The 23,593-nt window shown below is 34.1% G+C and overlaps 2 protein-coding genes across 4 annotated transcripts in view; one reads left to right on the forward strand and one right to left on the reverse strand.

Annotated features, from left to right (window-relative positions):
* The window catches only part of LOC120345419 (calcium/calmodulin-dependent protein kinase kinase 1-like), a 310,354-nt gene that overhangs the window by 146,600 nt on the left and 140,161 nt on the right, over positions 1-23,593 (forward strand). The gene's annotated exons all lie outside the window — the stretch shown is intronic.
* Positions 1,063-23,593, reverse strand: part of LOC120343344 (protein dead ringer homolog) — a 57,021-nt gene continuing 34,490 nt past the window's right edge. For all 3 annotated transcript variants that reach the window (XM_039412487.2, XM_039412506.2, XM_039412497.2), the window contains exons 9-16: positions 5,556-5,739; positions 5,207-5,320; positions 4,831-4,934; positions 4,411-4,553; positions 4,030-4,181; positions 3,478-3,605; positions 2,941-3,035; positions 1,063-2,457 (exon numbers count right to left, since the gene is read on the reverse strand). In XM_039412487.2, the coding sequence (XP_039268421.2) occupies positions 2,359-2,457; positions 2,941-3,035; positions 3,478-3,605; positions 4,030-4,181; positions 4,411-4,553; positions 4,831-4,934; positions 5,207-5,320; positions 5,556-5,739 (1,019 nt within the window). In that variant the 3' untranslated portion in view covers positions 1,063-2,358. The remainder of the gene's footprint in view (positions 2,458-2,940; positions 3,036-3,477; positions 3,606-4,029; positions 4,182-4,410; positions 4,554-4,830; positions 4,935-5,206; positions 5,321-5,555; positions 5,740-23,593) is intronic.

Raw genomic sequence — 23,593 nt, forward strand, 5'->3', positions numbered from 1 at the left:
CAACGATGCGACAACTTCGAGGCAAGTAATCTAGTGAAATAAATGATTAAAGTTCGAGTGAACAAGGGCGCTTGCCTGTACCGTGAGTAGTACCGTATTGGGAATATATGTACGTTTATTCATGACTGTTGTCGAGGTCTAAAGCAAGATATCGAACCCTCAACTGATAGTGATAAAAGTACGGACAGTAACGAAGGTGAATTGGTCTCGAGTGATAACTACGAGGTTTATACATAGTAAAACATACAAAAATCGTAAAAATGAAATGATATTATATAGGTACTCTTAACTAAACCGTTTGCTTCTCACAAATCGAGCATGATATTGTTTGGCGAAGTGCTTAGTGACGTTGTTACTGTCGCGTTTCTTCGCACTAATTTAGGTTTAAATAGGCAACGTTGTTGCTGGACCCTTGATGATCATGGCGGTCCACGCAAGCGCCAGCTGTACACGTTTCTCTATCATCCCCACACATTCATCTCGTAAAAGTAGATTAACTAGACGATTTTGCTCTTCTGATATGACACGTAACTGGGCCGGTACCCGGGCGAAAGACCATGATTTAGTTCATAGATAACCCGTATTAACGGCTTTTATCTATAAAATTTATTTCCGCCCCCGAAACGAGAAGCCGTGAGAGCCGCAAATATTCAATGGGCCTTCTCTTCTTCTCTCCTCCCTGCATAAACATGAAAGCGTATTCTAACCCCCAACTTAAAGTTAGCTGAATCGAGATACCATAATTAGGTCATCTTATCGGCTTTTCTATCCCGTGGAATAACCCCCCCAAAAAATCTCAACTTGATAAATAACTGGATTAGAAGCCCGGTCGTGTATAAATAAGTCGACTATATTTCCCTTCAGGTACTTAGTATTTTCAATAACTGGTAAACATACACTGATACTTTGTATTTATATACCCGACATTTCGTACGCGAGAGTAAAAAAATATGACGTCATAATATCACGTCACATTTTCAAAATAACGAACACCCTCTTAGCGATACCCTTTGGGCGCTGTTTAGTATCCGAAACCTCTAATTAACAAATATAACTCACAAATTATTTTTTATTCGGGCAGTTTTTATTGATGGCTCAGTAACGAGCAGGCAGAAATGATAATAGCATATTTCAAAATATAATAAATGACGTCATACTGTGACGTCATCATCAAGAAAACGGTTGGCAGTAGTAACACATCCGCCCATAAAAAAAAATAGGTAATGTAAAAGGTAGCATATTCGTTTGAAATCAATGAACCGTATCCTCCCCAAAAATTAAATTGAGGAAACAGTTTTCAATTTCAAACCGAGATAAAATAACACAAAAACGTAACAAAAAAGGTTACTTTAATTTTTTACAGTATAAATTTGCCAAAACAGTTATTTTGAAGCAAAAAATAAAAGAGTGCAAGCAAACTGTTGACGAAAAAACACAAAATTCACGAACATATTGCAGTCGATCAAAGAAAAAGTTCATTTTTGGGTCAGAACCCCCAAATTTGGCTGCTTGTCCCGAACCTTGTTTGGAGCGAAGTGTTAAAAATGAAAAAAATCACCCCCAACACTTATTTTCTATTGAAATCCTCTAATAAAATATGGCAAGTTGCTGTAATATCGAGCCAGTTGTAACGTCGCCGATGACGTATGTAATGACGTAATCATACTAAATGAAAGATAAAATTAAAAATAAAGAAATTGAGGTATAAAAATAACACTCGTTTATGTTTTTAGATAATGTGGCAAATTATTATTAATGGACGTCATTATTAATGATGTCATAATAGTTCTAACAATTCGGCATTTGGTGGCGCGTAGTGTACTTATCAATTCGGATTGGCGGATCAACATATATGTAATGATTTTTAATTTCGGAATTTGGTTTTGGAAATCAAATTATTTGAGTATTTATTTAAGATTGGTAAGAAACGCGGAAAATTTGTTTGCAAATGGCAGATGGAAAGCTCGTAGTGCAAAAATGTTGATGATTTGACCTGACCAGATATTTCGCTGGTTTTTATTGCTCTGAATCACAAAGTAATGGCATTTTCGAAATGGCTTTATGGCAGCTTTTCGGCAGTGCACATGAAAACAAAATAATCAATAAAAACAGAATTTGAAAATAAAGAATAAATTCGTAGCAAAAGTACAGCTCGCTTGAAGAAAATACACATCAGAGTTTACAAAATTCTCTCTTGTATCTCATTGCTCGTGACGTAATAAGAATTTGTGACGTCATCCGCTATGACGTACATACAATTTATAGTTTTTGGCGCGACGTTTTTCCCTTTTGGTGCAATATTATTTATTTGAAGATGTAGATTCTGACGTCACGAATTGTAGTATTGTGACGATACAATTATAATGAGTGAGGCGAGTGGTTTTGTCTTGCTTCACTGGTAGCAATGTGATTGACAGGTGGTGGACTTGATGCTGATCCGCGAGCGAAAAGTACTCCCTGCAAAATTAGAAAAACTGAAATAATTCTCAAAGAAAAACGTATAACTTTTATGAGGTTTTCACACCTAAAAACAGTAGCTACTCTTTCTTGAAGTTATATCTTAGCCTCTCGTGCGATTCGATAAATATGGGAAACAATTAGATATATACAACCCGCTTGTCTCAATGTCCCTTGCTATTCATAGATTTGATCTATGATCTTATCCAATCGTTCGATAACATGATGATATTTCTCAGTTTATTTATCTGATATATCACATCAGTGTTCATAATTCAATATTTGATAATAAAGATACTATCAGTAGAGATTACGCAAGACTAACTCCCAATGTCAATTATTTTTTGAGCTAACAGGAATAAACTTGACCATACTGTGCAATTCGGGAGTCCTGCTGCACAATAACCCGAATCTTCCACTTCCCCCAAAAAACAGTGCACAAACTCTTATTTCATTGTCTTATTATTTGATAAGTGATCTTACCTGATATCTCACTCCGTTCACGTCAATGCTCATGTTTATACAGTTGCTATCTGCAAGGGTTTCTACGGTCATGGATGCGTCGCTCTGTGTTGAACCTGGAGAGAATGTGAGTTTACTGTTAATATTCATATAGAAGAAACATTTATGCCGAAGAGGGAAAGCTGACTCAATCGTAGGGAAACTAGACGCAAGGTCGTGATTCGGCCCTACATTTCAACCACTTAAGTTCAGTGGTTCCCAAAGTTAATTGACCGCCTGGGGCAAAAATTAGAAGCGGAAGGATATTCGCGGGCCAGGTGAGAGGTGCGCCGGTGTAATTGAATTGTTACGAATATACGTGCTAACTATGATAATGATGTAACAATCTGGCGGTATCGCGAAGAGAAAAAAAAACACGTTGTGTTAAACTATTTCAATTCACTTCGGCGGGCTATATTAAATTGTTACGCGGGCCACAATTGGCCCACGGGTCGCGGTTTGGGAACCATTAGTGACTAAACCGTCTAGTCCACTTAACGAAACCATAACAAAACCAACCTTTATGTGACATTAAAATCTTCATATTGCTGACAGATTCAGAGTTGTGGTCACGAGATTGTGAACTCTCTGCGTGAGGTTGATGATGGTGAGAATCCTCTCTATCTTGCTCTGTGATTTGGTGCCGTCTGTTGTATAAAATAATTGTTAGTGAGGTAAAAATGACGTTATTGTTATAAAAATGACGTCATATAAGAAAATGACGTCATGTAAGAAAAATGGCGTTAATGTATTAAATATGATGTTACGTAATAAAATGGCGCCAACGTGATAAAAGTTACGCGACGTCTCTGTAATAAAAATGACGTCACAATGAAAAAGATGAGACACAATGAGACGTCATTTTGGTATGACGTAATAAACTGAGACCACCATTGTCTTTTTCCAATATCTATATTAGGGTTTGAAAACATCAAACCCTGTATATTCATCTAATATATATAATATTCAGCACAAGTAATTGCTGATTGATAATTGAGGCGGTTAAAGTCGATTCTACCTGAAAAACGATGAATCCCTGTTTAAAAACGTAATAAAACATCATGCGCATACCTGGCCATGTCGTCAGATGAAGCTTTTCTCTTCTGTGGCGGCTCCATGTCAGAGTCATCGGTGTCGAGATTACGTTCGTGCTTGACCGCTAGATGATGCTGTGCAGCTTGTTGAGCAGCGTGGTGTGCGGCTTGCTGTGCTGCGTGTGCGGCCTGAAAGGATATGGGTTTATATTATTATCTGAACATGAAGCGAACCTATAGAGTGGTTTGTTAAATTGTTGTTCTTGTTCTCGTTGTGGTTATTATAAAAATTCTCCGTTCTTGCCAGGGCTAATTATTTTACAGTTTCAGTTTTTAAAGTCGCTAGATGGCAATTAATTTTATGTAGAGTAATGGCTCAGTAACAGAGCCCGCTTGCTTAATAAATGATGAAACTCACCCTAGCCTTAGCTTGATGCTGAATTGCTTCTAAGGCTGCCATAGCAGCCACGTGTTGAGCATTGGCGGCCTGGATCAGTTGTTGTTGTTGGGCGACCAATTGTTGTGTGGGTGAGGTGGGTAGATCGCATTGTCCGGGAACAACTGAAATAAAATACCGTTGTTTGTTAATAATAATTTGATGTAACACCAATATTATGATGTCACAAAATGAATTCAGCAACGATATGTTGACGTCACAAAACTATCTTTCGTATTTGGTAATTGTGACGTACAATGGTTTTGTAGAATTTACTGACGTCACTGCGAAGAATATATTAATGCTTTTGAAATAGGAATAATCACAATTATTACTCACAAAATTTAGTGACGTCATTACAAAGAATATACGTCAATGATATACTGACGTCATATAACTTACCTCCATATTTTGGAAATTGTGAAAGTCCGTTATGTGAATGGTAAGGTAGCTTTGGTGGTGTCAATCCAGTTGCTGCACTTGGGGAGTAAGAGAACATGTGTGAGCTGTAGAAATAAATGATTTTATGTTTGATGCAAGAGATTGGTAAGCCAATACGACGTCTTAAGAACTTTACAAATAGCTCTTCCAGAATTAACTGAAATAGCTGACTACTAACAAGATTCTATACAAACGGTTGCTGACCTATTTATGGGCCAGTAGACCCGGAATTTTTACAATTAAATATATGTGTTCTACCAAATTATTTCTACATGGGTAACGTGATGGGCAATGATTGCACTCTCGATCTTCAACTTTTACAACAATTAAATCGAACCTGTAGCTAGGTCTTCTTCCTTCTCTCCTGTTTCCTTCTATTGCGGCTTGAAGTTCGCTCGGTTGTGAGAGCTTTTCTTTCTCGCATTCGAATGGGTACAAATATTTCATGTATCTGAAAAGAAAAGTTTTGATTTTATAAAATTCAGGAAAAATTGGGAACTTTTTTATGTTTTACGAACTTTCGGGTTTGTATGAATAGCTATACCGGTATGTCTTTTCATGTCTCTAGTCTCTAGTAACCGCGCAGGACTTACTTCGAGCAAACTTTTCAACCAATACATTTTCCACTTTTGGTCGAGTGCTCAGGACCCTACCCTGCTTTGAGCAAACTTGCAACAAATACATACTGTGTTCTCAATGTGAAAGCAGCACTAGTGATAGACGAAGGTAGGTTGAGTCCTTTAGTGATTTCTCTCCAAATTTTCTTGTTGATAACTTCAACCAGCCCCCCCTTTTCCACGACAAGTCGATATAGCTGGTACAAGTCGAGAACTTGCTTTGCCATGATGGGAATACGATTGACTGGGGTTCCTGCAAAAAAATTGAGATTTAAGAGGTTTGACTTATTTAAGCTACTTTGGTTTCTGAATACGCAAGGTTCGACGTTCTTAAACCCCAATATATATATTGACAAAAGACAATTGTAATGACGTCATCATAATAAAATGACGTCATTTTTCTCTTATCGACGTCATTTTTTCTTACAGAAACGTAATTTGTGTTATATTGGTGCTTGGCAATAAAAGTATAGTACCAAAATATTCTTATTACATGACGTTCTCACGCCTTCAACTCAAACAAGGCTGACACATACGAAGACTTGGTTTTATTAGTAAAATTATGTCCTTTAAATGTTGTACATATTCGATTTCTGAGCGCGAATTTGTCGGTGTCAAAGTGCACAAGTAACACAAAACTTTCACGCTACAATAATAGTTTTATTTACGGCATTTATTCCTTATAATTGGGGATTATGATCAAATATCAGTAACAGGACTTCAATCCCTCGATTTGGTAATTACTATCATAAACAGATGGCTTGCGGTTCGGCATATGTTTCTTTTTTTGAAATACATTTGAAGCATTGTCACAGAGCCTCATCTTATTAACAAAATATGTATGTTACATTTCATTCTCTTTATTCGCGCAAAACGTCTTCGCGCAAATGTTTCATTTTTGCGTAAATGTACTCACAATACTTATTTATATGCTCCAAACATGCGTTTGTTTTATTATTTTTCTTACCCAAAACATACTGTCAAATTTTTATTTATGTGCGACTATTATGCTTCAAATCTGTTTTTTGCGCCAACGAAGTGGAAAACGTTTTCGCGCAAACGTACTTTTCTCGGTTTTATGTGTTTTACTATCTAATATAACGAGGTGAACTATAGCAATGTTAAGTCGAGGTCGATATTTTGTGTGCAGTGAAGCGTACCGTGTTTACATAGCGGTTCAATTATTTTGTAATAATGCTAAATCCCTAACAGACTGTTACGCTTTTGCCATTGATCCCCCTCAACACAAACCCATGTTTTTGTCATTTTTTAGAAAAAATGCGTTTTTTTGAAAGAAAAATGTCCTAATATCCCACATTTAATAACAGGTTATACACGCGAGGGCGGGGAGGTTAAATTTTCGAATAAAATTTAATTTTGTTCCGATATATCCCACTCCCCGTTAAGTAAATAATTATATTCTCAAAAAAATATAATTTTTGCCATTATTTCAGCGGTCGTGCGTCAAATTTCATCCTTTTAATACTAAAATTAACCGCATTTATTCGTTCATAAAGTGAACATTTGTGACGTCACAAACAGCGAGGATAATCCCTTAAACGGGGAAGGTCGAAAGTCAACTTTTTAGCTTGAATATTTTATCCACACTATCAAAACATTCCAGTAAATTAACATGTACTAAAAAGTAATTCAAAATAATTTTAATTTAAAAATCGTGGCGTAAGTTTTACCAGGCGTTCTTCTAATGATAGTCCAATTACTGTAATTTTTTTCATTTTTTTTGACAGTAAAATTATTACAATTCCCAACTGTGAAATTGCTGGATTAAGTATTGGAAGTTTTTAAATCCCAGAATTATATTACGGTCGATAATGAGACGGAGAAATTGATACTAAACTATATCCAAAGCAAGACTGTGAGAATTATAAAAAAAAAATTCGGCTCCAGTTCCGGTAATTGGCTCCTGATAAGCATTTTTACTTTTAAATGTACAGGTGTCCATGAAATCCCTTAAAATTTCAATTTTGTTATGAAGTAAGTTCTCAATATATCTTAACCAGGTTTGTTGTTTTTTAATCAGTAATTGTTCAAGTATTTTTACTTCATTTAATACATCTGTGAGAGCCAAAACAGTATATGGTATCAATAAATTCTCTTTGCAAATTAAAAAAATTATTAGGATTTCATGGATTGCCTATATACTTTAATAGTTACGCTACAATCAAAACATTTTCGCGAAGACGTGTTGCGCGATTGACATGATTTTAAGATACATATTGTGGTAATAAGTAAGTCTAATGAAGCAAACTCTCTTTAACCACTCCTAAGCATTCTATGGTTTTCAAGTAATATAACCGCTAACGGTTATTTCTGATATTACATCCCGCATTTCAAACCATACCACCCATTACCCAAGAATTTTCTTTATGTTTTGGTTCGACATGTGTCAGTAAGATTAATCTTAAAACCTTTGAATACAGAATTCTTTATTTCAAGGTACCGGTTTCATAATATCCCCTAAATCAGGGATAATTCAGGCTTGTTCTGATTATAAATCATAGATAACTCGTATTTACAAGCGATTTTTACTTGTGATCGAAACATGAGTCCAGATTGAAAATTTTAGTGATTTTCAGCGCAAGAATGTGTTTATCAGCGGTTTTGGCATAAAATTCCTTCCATTGTTTTGTCACAAATCATTACGTTTGTTGCCATTGTGATATCATATTAAACCCACAAAATTTTTGATGATTGAGTCATCTGCAAACAACTTCAAACACATTTTCATCCCATTTATCATAAAATTGAAAATTTTTAAAAATAAATATAAAAAAATTATCATGACTGGATTTTTTGCAGAGTATTAGGTCATACACAAATTTCAATTCTTGAAATTAAATAAAAACGCTATTTCATCTCAAAATTTGTAAAAAAAGTATCAATGCGATAATCTAAGTTCGTATTTCATTTAAACTAAAGGTAAAAATGTAACAAAAAATCTCTATCACCCGCCACAAATTTGATAATCTGAATCGCAAATAGATTATTTCAAATTGCAACACTTTCAAATTGTAATCTTTCTGTAATTTCATTTAAAACAACTTTTTATACCAAAATAAAAACCCATATAAAACCTCCTTTGTGGGGTCTAACAACTTGATCAATGTAAAATGTAAGTGACTCATATCCAAACATAAACAGGCCCCTACTTTATACTGGATGGGTGGCAAGTTTGGAGGTAAATTTTTCGATTTCGCAAGAGTTGGGGTTTTGGGGTATTAGACTCCATGCGGTTGCGGTGGTCTGTAATTGTTGAAGCATTTATGGTGTTTTGAATGGATTATTTTGTTTTTATTTATGTAATATGCAAGCTTGCTTGAATTGGCTCTGAATTTTCAATTAAAAATGAAAAAATAATTACACGCTGGGGGTTATTCGTAGGTTTTCATGCAAGATTGCTGAAAGCGATGTACCTAGATCGCCCCCTGAATGCGGAAATAGTATCTTTAGTCGCATAGCAACCACTGGTGCAAAGTGAAAAGGTAGAAAATTGTAAGATTCACCAAGCTTTTATTTGAGCACAGTCTGGGTATCGATGCGTATATTTGGTCGAAGACGAAAATTCATAATTGACTTCATTTTTATGCAAGTATTTTGAGGTGACATTAGATGAGTTCAGAATAAATTGAAGCGGTTTTGTTGTTACTCTGTGGGTTTGTGGTAAGTTTTTGTTCCCATAAAAGAAGTTAGCAGTGTAAGGTTTAGTGTTGTTAACATTTGTAGCAGAGTTTACGCTACTTTGATGAGGCTATGCAAGGTATGCAACAAGGTATGACAAGGGTATGCAACAGGCGACCCGCGGGCCACAACCCGGCCCATCAAGCTATTCTATGTGGCCCTTGTCAACACTCAGATATCTTCTTATCAAGAATAAAATCAAAATCCGGTTTTTCGTTCTTGTTCCTGCGTTAAAGCTTTTGCTGTTTTTCCTGGTGCATTTTTTCCTTTATTATTTAGTTGAATTTATCATTCATTATTATCCTAAGTAAGTAATATAACACATTGAGGAATTCCAAAATGTGTTTTTCTCATATTAGGGTGACATTGTCGCCTTATTATGGTTCAACTTCTGTTTGATATATGATATATGCGGCTGCGGTTAACTCGGTTAGAAATCTCATATTTGTATATCAGTCTGGCTAAAATGTCGCCCTTTTAAAAGTCCCCCATATATGACCTACACTGAATTAGGTATGTATGGTTTGAAAAATAGTTCCTGGTCGTTTTGAAGTATCAAATGATTGGTTTGACGCATTTTGTGTGATATTTTAAATTTTTGCGGCGACTTTTTTGCTTCTTAAGTGTTTACAAAATTATTTATGATATATGGTACTATTGAAATTTCTTTTATATAAAGCATCGCCTTTTTTGTTTAATATTTTTCAAATATTTTAAAGTGATTATTCGAGCCGCTGAGTTGCTTTAATGTAAATATGGTTAGAGAGGAGGAATTATGTTGAAAAAGTTATGTTTTGTGAAAAAAACTTTAATGGAAAATTTATTAGTATATTCATTCTTATATAGGAACCCGTGGATGCTCAATGATAATACAGATTGGTATTTCACAATCATTGTTTTGATTTGCATTATTCAGTCTCTGTGACAACACAATACCATCAAGTTCAAATTAGAAAGTGGTTTTGTGAATTATACACACGGGCCAAGCTTAAACGATCCATAATAATAGCATAAAAGACTCGATTTTCTGTGGGCCATGTTCGATAACGTATGTACACAAGACCACCACATTCATTAGTGATAAATTGGGTAGACTATGCCAAACCAAAATACCCATTAACAATATTAACCCGGTGTAGGTATGTACGTACGCAACCGGGAAGAAGTTCAGCTTACGTTTTTGATGTCTCTACTTCATCAAGGCAATGATTAGAAATGGAGATATTGCAAGGTATAGCATCTATCTATTTCAAGGGTTCCCAAAGTTGATTGACAGGGCCAAAATTATAAGAGCGGAATGATATTCGCGGGCCGGTAGACGAGAGCGCACGCAAAAGACGATACCGGTACGTATAATTAAGATACCGATATAATTGAATTGTTACGAATAAACACGTGCTTGTGTGTGATAATGACGTAACAATTGGCGGTATCTAGAACATGAAACAGTAAAAACCTGAAGTGTTAAACTGTTTATGAGTGAAGCCATTCGTCTCCATTTTGAAGCAATTTAATGTGTTACGCTTCATACGAATGTAAGTGCTTTGTCCATTAAACCTTTCGCCATTTTGTGCATATTAGCCAAGAATGAATATTTATCGTTGCGAATGCGTGTTTGGCAGCGAAATTGTGTCTCTACGGCAAGAATTAGTCAACTTTCTTTATTATTGCATTCGGTATAAAATGTTATGGATTCGGACTAAGATTTTCCGAAACATGTCGACTTTACCACACGATACTTCCCGAAAATTTCGGCTTGTTGGGAATTGTAGGATTCAAGGATCATATAACTTATTAATAAAAAAATTTAGCGTCGATATAAAATCTAAACATTTTTAGTATTTAATTGTTTAATATACTAATACTATTGACACATCGTAGATTATATGTTCAATTTTGAAAACATTTATTTAACCTATTGAGTCTATTACAGAGTATTCTAGTGTCGATATGCATTATTTTTGTGAAAAAATTCAATTTTTTCGGTGTTCTATTGTTCAACATATGCCAATACATTATATCTTACATTATCTGTTCAATTTTGAATACATTTTTTGCAACTATTTAGGGTCATGTAGGTCTGTATACAGGCACGCACGGTTCTATTTTAGCGGTAAAGACGCTTATAAGGACAAAAATTTAGGAGAAATACAATTTTTTGTGGATTGAGTCTGGTTACATATAAAACATGCGTTATCGTATTTAATATTCGTAATTGTAGAGAATTTCTTCTATGTTTCGAGATTGTTTTATTATAATGTTGAAATGTACAAAATTTAGGCGGGTTTGGTGACAAAAACATTCAAAAATATCAAATTTCACGCATTATAACCAAAATGCCGGCGTTCCGCCACATATTTAGGTAAATTTACAAAAACAAGAATTTAATATTTTTGGGTCAAAATCCGCAATTTTGCGAAATTTTGTACTTTTTGCGGCTTTTTAACATCGCTCCCACTTTCTTCTCTTATAAATTTGAGATTTGATCCCAAGAATCCAGTACAGGGTCAAGTTCGGGGTCAAATCCCCCCTTTTAGGGACCATTCACCCTGAACCCGGAATGGGGACCACACATTTATATTGATTTATCGTTTAACAAAATTAAACAACGAGTGAGATGATTAAAATTTTTCATTTTTACAAAAATCTGCCAAAATAAAGGAGGGAGGAATACTAATTAAAAAAATTAAAAGCAACCACTTATACAACAAGAGTTTGTTTATTATTATTTTATAGAAGAATTACGACTAGTCACCGATATACTAAGCGCTATTAAGAGTCTAGTTTTTCGCATCATAGACAGTTAACTCAGTATTTTAATACCATGTTCAAGGTACATAAATACGGGATTGGAACCTAACTAAATCAAGAACCCCTGGGTAATATTATCGAAAATCTCCATTTTATCTGAATAGAGTTTCCATTATTCGTCGAGCGATAACAATTATGATTAATTTGCGCAAAATGGCGAAACTTTCACTGAATTTTTTCATAATTGTGCAATACTGCCATCTTGTGTATGAAATTATTCTCACGGCCCAATCATTCTAAAATTCGAAATCTTTTTTCCATAATTTCGATCATGTAGTGAAATTTACATGTCCGGGCTTATTTTTCGCTACGGGATGATCACTAAGTGTCGCTGGCAACTTTTTTTTTATCACATCCCATTCATCATTCATAGTTGTGAACAAATCTAATTTAAACAAATGGAAACATATTTTTTTATTGTTATCAAAGTCATTATAGCATCACTATCGTACTTTATGACGTCAATGGCGCCAAAATATCATGTAATGGATTAATTTGGCGCGCAATATACATGTTTACAAAATATTAAACATCGTTATTCAATCCTACGCGGATAAAAGGTTATATATCAAAGATTAAAGGTCAATAATTAATACGCCACATCAAATCGTTACAAAGGAAGCTTTTACGGTTAGTTAGAGGCGATGATACAAAAAATAAGAAGTAAATATACTTTGATTTTATAGTAATGTGAATGGTTGTCTATTAGTGGGTTTTACACTAATACTTAATTTAAGTATAGATAATGCGATACTTATGTATTATAGGGTTCAAATGTTTATCTCGGAAGAAAGGAAAGCCGATAAAGAGGAGAGGGGGAGGAGGGTTAATCATATGGAAAAGCACGGCCGGTAAGCAATCCATTGCGGGGGTACGGTATTAGTTAGCCAGTTATTTGTTTCAGATGCATGGAAATTTTCTAACAAGTTGGATACATTGAATGTGTCAAGGAAATTAAGAAATCAGTGGTATAATCAGCTTTCCTCTCCCCCTTTCTACCAGGAAATAAAATTTCATTTTTGCCACTTCATCAACGTTTGACGCGCTTTTTCGGTCGAGTAAAGAAAACTCAGAAAAATTTAAAGGTAAATTGGGGATTAATTTGCTTGAACGCACATACTGTAAAGGTAATCAATCAAATGTTTCTCTCATATACGGGTATACTGTTATTAATGCCCTTGGTGCGCTATTTTTGGTTCATAATCGTTGAAATTTATACTTTATACAACTTTTTGTTGGTATTTATTAAAATACAATATTTTTCTAAATTTGGTAAAAATTTGAAAATGATGTATTAATGTTGTTTTGCTATTTTTGTGATTTTGAGCACAGGATTTGATATTTAAATATCTAACTTTTGTAGCGATATGAACGACTAATAGTCTTGTCAATAATTTTCAATTTTGGGTATTTCTCACTTTTCACTCGAGAGGAAAAATTGCATTTTTGCAAGAAAAACGAAAAATTGCAATATTTGTGCCTTTTTCGACAGTATAAGTATGCTCCCCCGTTTCAAAGACTTTGATAACCCTGATACTTTAATTATTATATAACAAGTGCCCAAAATATCAAGGAAACAGTTTAATATCCCACAGATGCGTATACAAGAGGATAGGGGTCGGAGGTGACAGACATTTACCCCGTTTTAGGGAGATCATACATGATCCCTCGTTTTAAAGACTTTATTAATAATCGTATTGAAAGTTAATTTAATCCTGTTACAATAGTTAAATAATTTTGTTTCCAATGAATAGCTCCGAAGAATTCGTATATGTGTACCAAACACGGATAATAGGGCGACAAATCAAATTATAATAGGTTGACATGAATACAATTAAGTTTAAGCTTTCATCGCCAGATAACACAATGTTTTGAATAAAGACAAACCAGATAAAAAGGGGTAAAATTTCTCTGAGTTTAAAAAAATTCATAAAATACAGAAGATTTTAAGGTAAAATAATCATTTGTCACTAGTTGAATATACAAAATAAATTTTTATTGCTGTAAGAAATTCTTTGTTTTATAAAAAAAAAAAAATTCCGTTTCAGATTTTTTCCCAAACGTTTCCCCCCACTTTTAAATCTACATGCAAACGTCCACTGATACGACGCTCTCAAGCCACCAGACGAAAAATAACAAGTAGCCAATGTTAATCGTTTTCACAAACACAAAAGCCCACAGATTGACAAAACCACACTTTCACAATAGAGAGGAAGCTAACCCACGAGCTAACATGTCTCGGAGTGTGTCTCTTTTGTATTTTCAACCAACTTAACACGGTATATGGTGTTACATTTGAATAGAAGAAAAGGAAAAATAGTATAAAGTATTGCGTGTGCATGTCTATAGTTTTGTTTATAGCGATATTGTGAGAGGTTGCAAACGGATTTTAATACACAATAATATAGCATGTCTCAACTCATTTTTGAGCAAAGTTACGAGATTACATTTCAATAAAAAAACGGAAAAATAGTTCCTTATCACATACATTTGCTTGTCTAGATGTCTAAAAACAACAGCATTTTAGTATTATGTAATATTCATTTATTATTTCAATCTACTGTTGAGTATTTTTCCAGAAAAAAAAAAATTTTCATTTTTTTTCATTTTTACCCATTACTCGTGTAAACTTACTCCTGTGGAGCGTAAAAAAAAAATATTTTTGAAAACAGAAAAACGGAGTTTTTTTGTTGATAAAATAAGTTGAGTTTATGTTGTTTTAATTCTGATAATTAAGATATATCGGGCAGTAGAACAGGGGGAATAAAAACAACTCGCTAAAAGCATTAAAATATGAACCGTAAAGGAATTTTTGGGGGAAAACATCAAATAATGAGTTTTTAACAACCAAATTACAGAAATCCTGGCTTTATCGATAATGTAAACAACACGGTGATATAACTTCGATAAGTACTCTAACCATTAATAATAGGAGAAAACTGAAACAGTCTTCGAACAAGTATGGGGATAAGTAAAACTTATTTTTGCGAAAACCGATCCATATTTGATCCAAGTTTGCGTTCGCTATAAAAATCAAATTTTTTGAGAATTAATGGATTTTTGCCCAAAAAATGTCTAAAAATAAAAACATTTCAAGAACAAGCATGGCGGGAAAAAATATTTGTTGTAAAAACATATTTGATCAAAGTGTCAGAAAATCAATTTTTTTAGCTTTTAGTGTAATTTTTTTACCCAAAAATTTTTGAGATGAAAGAAAGCTTTAATGGGTTATCAAATCTATGCTATACATCACTTTGACAATATAATTCATCTATCTAGAAACTTGTGGTAAATATTGTTTTCATTATGATTTCATGATTGTATGACGTCATTATAATTAAAGTTAATTAATGACGTCAAAGACCAATTATGATATTGAATATGATTTTCCAACACGTATTGTGATGTCATTTTGTACCTTCACGAACTCACACTGAATTGGGAAAATTATGTCATTTCGTGAACTAATTGAATTTATTGAATGTTTATACAGGGGTGGGCGAGGTTTCAGTACTAGGGGCCAAAAAATGTGCCCACCTGAACTGGCGGGCCATGTAAGTGTGACGTAAAAAGTTAAAATTCATGAACATTCTTTACAGTGTTACAAAAGCAGAAGTGGAAAACAATATGCCTCGTGCCCAAACTCAAATTGATCGCAATTTCAACAAATTCCTTGAGCTAATTCTTAGCTAAAACATCAAAATTTAGTTTTAGTTTGGTTGTGGCAGCATCAGTCGGGCCAGATTGAATTATCCACCGGGCCGGATTTAGCCCGCGGGCCGTAGTTTTCCCATGTTAGTGTAAGAAGGATAAGAAATGATTGAACAGGTAATACGTGCGGTCACACTTTAACGGAATAAAGTTTAACACAAGCGGTCCAAGTACTGCAATCTTTTCATCTCGGCAGTGCTACCCAATATTCACACCCTGGGTGAGCAGATGGTGGGCATTGGACATGAACCGGAAATTGTGAACCCGGAAGTCAACATGGTTAAGTTCAACGATTCATTCACTGAATACAACACAATACCTACAGACGATCAAGTATCGTGCAGGACAGCCAGCGCGGTCGCATTTTTATAATTCCCGCGCTAATTCCTAGTGTAAACTACTAAATTTAACAATTATAAAGCCAACATAAATAAGTTATATGCAATTTAAAAGTCTCGCTGCACACTAACACTAATGCATTTCTGTAACGTTTTGTCTGACCAAAATCAGAGTTTCTGAGACAAGCAGTTTACAACAATGTTAAATTCAACGATTTATTCACCGTCTTAATAAATCCCATTTTCAACTTTTACTGAAATTTTTGTTCTTTTTCTTGTCTGCGGTGAAGCTGAATCAGACGATTGTTTTCAATTTTTGTATCGAATATCATGAAAAATTAAAACAAACAAAAGTTTCGGATGACAATACACACACACACACTGTGGGTGGGAATTTGGGGATAATTTACAGTTTTGTCTGACATTTTAAACCACCGTTAAGGCCACCGAATGTCGGCGTGTTGGCCTATTAGACTAACCGATTAACATAAAAAAAAACTCATTGCGATGTCTCATCATTTTTTTTTTAAATTGTAAATAGACTTATTAGACCTTCAATGTTGAAATTGCAGGTTTCAAATCCCATGATTATTGCTGTAGTAACCCCCCCCCCCCCCCCCCCCCGAATAAAAAAATAAAATCTCGGTAATTTTTAAAATTTCATTCTAATTTGTGCGGGTCACTGGTAAGTGAGATTAGATGTCTTTCATGTGGCATGTGGTGCATTTGGTTAGTATTAAATTACTTATTGCAATTTTGGCGCCGTTTTGGCTAAAAATTCTAAAATTAATATCTTATTTTTGGTGCTTAATACCCAAAAAATTGTTTTTGTCAAAATTTAATACCTTAGAAATGCAGCTTCGTTACGCTTGATTGCATGAACTTTGATCTTTCTCATAACGTCATAATTGATACAATAAATCCATTGTTACGATTGTTACAAAACAATCCTTCTTAATTATGAAAGAAGAATTTTAGAATCTTGATGGCAAATCCCTTTTATGATGAAATAATACTAATTATGTGGCAATAAGTAGGAAAGATTTTGAAGAAATATTTGCGTCATAATATTTATACATAAACTTATATCTACAAAATCTTAATTTAAATCGTGGTTTATCTATTGTAAAAAGTTTTAATAACTAAGACTATGTTCCATTGAACCACTGACTCGAACGTTCAGAAACGCAATTACCTCAAAAAGATAAAGGATCCAACTGGAATTTAAAAATGCGAACTGATTTTCTATTCTCAGCTCGTTTTGGCGTTAGGTACGCACGTTTTTTTTTTACTTGGGTATCTTAAATAAAAATCATTTATTATAAAGAATTTCGATAAATTTTTTCATTATTAAAAAATGTTAGTACAAAGTCAAATTATATACTAGCTTTGTTCAGAGCGCCCCCCCCCCTCTAATTTGGGACTGGATACGCTCTTTGGGGTGTCAAGTTGAAACTACGGTTTCAATATTTTAATCAAAATTCTTGCGAAAAACAAGCAAATAGAATTAAAGTAGTTACAATATTTAATTTGCCCTACTTTTGCTACTGTAACAACATGTTTTCATGAGCAGAGTAAAATTTTTCTAAAATCAAGATTTTTTGATTGATTGGCTAAATTCAATTTACTTTCAATACACTTTATTTAAAAATTATTTAAAAAAAAAAATTGGATTTTCAAAAACAAAAACAGACTAATTGTACTAACTTATTCCGCAATGCGTATCAAATTACCGATATAGAAAATTTTTAACGAAAAGTAGTGCTTCCATTTACATTAATACGAGTTGATTTTGATGAATTGGGTAAACCTGACAGAAAAACATCCGATAATAATTTAAGATGAATCAAAAATTCCACGCAGATGTATTTCATGTTCCCCAATTATCTTATTAACTTCGATTATAAAGATATAAACTTAAAATTGTCTGAAAGGGTGCACTTCGGTGTGCCAAACTTAAATTTTCCCTTCTTGTGCATAATGGGGGTAACTTAGTCCTAAAGATTTTCATTACTGTATTAAATAAATTTAAAAAAAACTCTTAGTTTAGTGTGTCAAACATAAAATATGATTTTTTGACCTCCCCATACATGGGGGGTAACTAGCCCGAATTTTTTTTTACTATTGTACTATAACGACCCACAAAAACCTTCCTGTCTGCCAAACATGAAATATGAATTTCGACCACCCCATACTTGAGTACCAAAATGACCTTAATGCGCAAAAAATACCGCATTAGGAGCGTTATCAGAAAATAACACTGGAATCATTCACGGTGCCTGGGTTTGGAATTTTGATAAAACTTTAACAGTCTAATGAGCCAGTCCGACATTGCTAAGGAACCCAACTCTAATCCGTGAAACTGTCGGGATTATACTTTGTTTATAATAATTCACTAACACGGTATTGGATTTTTATTCACGCCCCATTACCGTACACATATCATACCCGCCACCCAAAATATTTTGTAAAGCTAATGTTGTTACCGATTATATTGTGATACCTAACTAAATGATATATTGGTTTAAATTTTGGTTTTGATTTATCTTCGAAAAAGGCTGCAAACAAGTAATGAAGTAATTGTACATATTCACGCCTTTCAGCTCGTACAAAGCTTGGTTCAAGCACTGCTATATAACAAAGTATTTTATATATATTAACCATGAAATACCATGTTGATTTGGGTTAATTTTTGACAGTGTTTAAAATGTAACTTATCCATAAATATTTAACATTGCTTGAAATCCGGAATTTTGAAAAATTAAAAACGAATTATAATGGGTTCGTACGCCGGTTAAGAGTTATGAATTTTTAATGAGTTTTTAGTAAAATTATATATGTTTAGTATAAAGAATGTGGCAACGCTTGTTACAATATGAATATAGAATCCTAACCCCTTGCGGTATTGCTTTGCCGAGGGTTCGGGGTATTGCTTGAAGTTACTAGCAAGGTCTCAAGCTAAAAGTGGAAAAAATATTGATAAAAGAGCTGCAAGATTGCTCAAAGCAAGGTCCCGAGCCCTCAACTAAAAGTGGAAAGAGTACTGATAGAAGAGTTGCAAGTTTGCTCAAAGCCAGGTCCCGAGCCCTCAACTAAAAGTAGAAACAGTACTGATAGAAGAGTTGCAAGTTTGCTAAAAGCAAAGTCCCCAAGCCCTCAACTAAAAGTGGAAAAAGTACTGATAAAAGAGCTGCAAGATTGCTCAAAGCAAGGTCCCGAGCCCTCAACTAAAAGTGGAAAGAGTACTGATAGAAGAGTTGCAAGATTGCTCAAAGCAAGGTCCCGAGCCCTCAACTAAAAGTAAAAAGAGTACTGATAGAGGAGTTGCAAGTTTGCTCAAGGCAAGGTTCTGAGCCCCGACTAGAAAGAGTACGTATTATAGTTGCAAACAAGCGCTGACGTGATGTATATAGTTTATGATACAAGTTGGCTGAAAGCAAAGTCCGAGGTCCCTTCACGGTCGAGGGCTTTAAGCAAAATTCATATCCAGAAATAAACGCTGTTGACTGTTTTGGGTTAAAATTTCAAATCATATATTTTGTGAAAATTGGTAGATTTGCGTTTCCCGTAACGCATGTCACTTCTAAATCAGATAAAATGAATAAATAATGAAGTAGAAAGTATATTGTAACACAAAATGAGCGAATAAACTAATACAATAAAGTGCTTCGACCTGTACAATTATGAACTGGTACTATTCCAAATTTCTAGGTCGAGGTGACAGAACCCCGATTACTGTTGAAAAATGTATGCGCGATTTACCGCAACCTAATCACTTATATGAAACAACGAATTAGATTTTTCTCGCTGAAATATAGTGTTATAGCGATACAGGAATTGCGACCTCATACAGGTCACCATACACATTAGTCTGGTATGACTCGTTCCAAGATCGCAGAATATTTTCGTTTAAACTTTTTCGCATTCTGCTCCGTTTCATTGGGTTCTTAGCATTTGAAATGTCGCCATGCCCCTAATATGACGTCACAATATACTTTTAAAATGTATTATGCGACATTTCTTGTAATATGACATCACATTAGTTTCTAAATATATTGTGTAGTCATATTGTCGTAGTGTGACGTCACATTTGGTACCACAACTTCAGTTTACTACAATAAACCTCGAATAGGCTGTACATGTCTCATAAAAAAAAAGAACACAAGCGTGTCTACGTCCCCAAATTAGGTGATTTTATCTTGGTTGTCATTGGAATGTCTCGATATTAATGGAATGCGTTGCAATCATGTTTTTATTGTCAACAGAATGGAAATCTATGTCTATTCCTCCTGATAAGGTTTCATATCAAATGTATAAACTACTATTTGTGGTAACAACAAAAATTGACGTTGCATTATAGAATTTCGTTCCCAAAATATGCGCAAAATGTATCGGGAAATTAGGTAAAAAACAAGCTTCGCCCACATATAAATTCCTAGATTAGAGGCCCATTTATATACGGCCAGTGGTAATTCAAATATATGTGAATTTTGTCTAGGTGGTCTTTCCATATTAGGACGAATTATGTGGCATAAGTTTCTTGTTTATGGTACCGGTTAAAAATTGTCTCAAAATTTAACCGCTGACTCAGATTAAATATTTTTATCGACAGAATTGTTTGGCAGAAAATTTGAAGCATGCGGTTCTGTTGTGAACTAAAGTTTAATTTTTTGACCAAGGTATGGTAGTTTGATTGACCAGCTTATAGGTATCAAAGTTTTTTGTCGCCTGCACTTCGATCTAAGCCTTGTACAAGAAGCCCATTGTACGAAGGTCCGGTATCGGATATTTCGTACAAAGCACCCGCCCCAAAAAACACCGCCCAACCGTCAAAATAAGAAAATTAGTCCAGTTAAGGTTAGGATTTGGAAATTTTTAAATCAATCCTAACCCCAACCGGATAATTACTGAACCAAAAACGTGGTGAGGTGGTTTTTCAAATCTCACATTTTTTGCAATAATGCTTCGTAAAAAATATCTCCGGAATCTTTGCTATCCAGTTTTGATTACATGTGAAATGAGACCTATTTTAAACAAGTTTTCTTAAATGAAGGGTCTCGGGCTCTAAAAAACTGAAAAGACTACTGATAGAAAGATTGCAAACGGCCAATGATGCACTGAGATTGCTACGTATGATTATCCTTGCGACCAAGATTTCAGTAAATCTCCAAATTGAAACCCGAAATAATTCAAGTCAATATTGCCAGGGAAATAGCTGTAATATTTTTCCACCTCATAATATTCCTCAAAATTTCATAAAATACATTTAAAAATGGCTACAAATGAGAAAACACAATGTATTGAATAGGAGACCCTCCAAATACGCGGGTGGTAATCGCTCCTGTATTCATTGTCGTGTTGTCACTAAATACCGTCGCCTTGGATTAAGGAATCGACCGGAACGACCATATTGGCACGATGTCATAAATTTTTGTGTAAGGTGGCATATTTCAGATTTGATATCTGATAAGAGAATTTGGGTGGCGGGGTCTCTTGTAACCCAATTTTTAGGGAGCCTACGAGGGGGAGTGGGGTGGAGTGAAAATCTACAAAAAAAATACGTCATAATGCAAAATTTAACGTCATAAATGTTCGTTCTGAACGAAGGAGTTGAGAATTAAAAATTGTATATGAAGTCACAACACAAAGTTTAACGCAATAATCAAAATGTGACGTTGTAATATATGAATTGACGTCATAATACATAATTTGACGCCATAGAGCCTATTGTAACATCATATTACAATTTAGATGCGCGAATGGGCCATTTTTTAAACTAATAATGAAGTTAGAATGGTGCGATTTCAAATTACCCTTTTTCAGTCTCTATCCGTTTCTAGTTACAAAAGCTCCCAATTAAAAACACCTCATATCGTATATCAGCTTTTAAGCCCACTGAATACATAAATACGGTTCTTAAACCTGTCAAAAGTGAGACTAAACATTTCAATGGGACACGGAATTGACAAATAGGGAATGAGGACCTTCATGCTCCGTGATACTGGTGCCAAAATGTCCATAATAGCTGTATAGTATCTCATCGGAAGTATAATTTGGGCCACAGATGCTTTATACCTTTGAATACCTTAGTTATATATGTTTTATATTTGATTTGAAGAGAAAATATTCTGATAAGAAGATCTTGATTTTGTTCTAATTTTTTTGATGTCTCCTAAAAGCGTCTCAAATCTTCTGATCACGAAAGGTACCGGATTAACTTACTGTACCATGGAAAAGGTCATTGACCCCCCACAAAGTGGTTTTTGTTGCGTTACAATATAAAGTTGATTGGACTCTTTATGACGAAATAAACGAGCTTGAATTTGAAAGAAAAATATATTATTGCGTGACAATCCATGATTTACAAATGTATTATTAGATCACAAAATCTGTCACATCAATTTAATTTACTGTTTTATAAAAGGTTTTCTTTGAAAAAATATTGAGTAATAACCAAAATTTTTTTTAATACATTTAAAAAAGAAATTTTCTTTATTATTAAAACATAATTATATGGAGACTATGTTAATTAAATTTTCTGGAAAAAACATGAAAGCGATAATTTTTTCTTAATTTTCTTCATATTTATTGACAGCAAAACAATAAATTTTGCTAATCAAATTTTCTCACTTCAAACGGACTTGAAATTGATAATAGAATATTTTGTAAATGTGCAGTCGACTGTAAAGAGACAGAATTTCCTTAATGGATCATACAAGGGTGTATTCTGACCAGACAAGCTTTCAGTACTAAATTACAAAGTTGAATTTTAGAAAAATTTTCAAATGTTTTCCATATTCTTCCCGGGGATAAGAAAGCCGATAAGATGGCTATGGCGAACCATGGCCTTTTGTCCTATTACTAGTCCAAGTCGGTTATGGGATTAGTTAGCCAGTAAATTACTTCAGATGCATTTGCTGGGATGTAATACCATTTATCTTTTTTAACAAATTATCAACCATAAAATTCCATTCAATCGCACTAAATTTGTTTTCTAATTTTTCTAACGAAGTAAGTGTCGATATAATCATATTATTTCATTATCGCCGAAGCAAAGTGTTTATGGCGCCCTGTTAATTTTCCTGGGAAACTCGATAAATTTACGGCGGGTGCGCTCAATAATTTAACTTCATTTATCATCAAAACAATCTTTGATATATTATAGAAGTTTTTTCTATTTTTGACCGCATTATTTATGTATAAGCTTCAGTATATTTTGTAGATATGAAATCATGACGTCATACGAGAGACGTCATTTTATTTTAAATTTATATCCATCTAGAGGTGTGAGATTTTGTGACGCCATCAATTGTATTTATATATTAATTCAAATTGTAGTACGAGCCACTGTGACATTGTGATTTACGTCATCTTCGTATCCTAATTTTATAGTCATCAACTGTGACGTCATCTTTGTATCTAAATTTTATAGCGATCGTCTGTGACGTCAATAATGTGCATCATCTTTATGGTTCATTTTGAACCTATCTTGCCGTACGAGGCTTTGTGACGTCATTTATTATGGAATCCATCTTTTATGTTTGAGCC

Source organism: Styela clava, chromosome 1 (genome assembly GCF_964204865.1).
Source record: "Styela clava chromosome 1, kaStyClav1.hap1.2, whole genome shotgun sequence".
Classification (NCBI taxonomy): Eukaryota; Metazoa; Chordata; class Ascidiacea; order Stolidobranchia; family Styelidae; genus Styela; species Styela clava.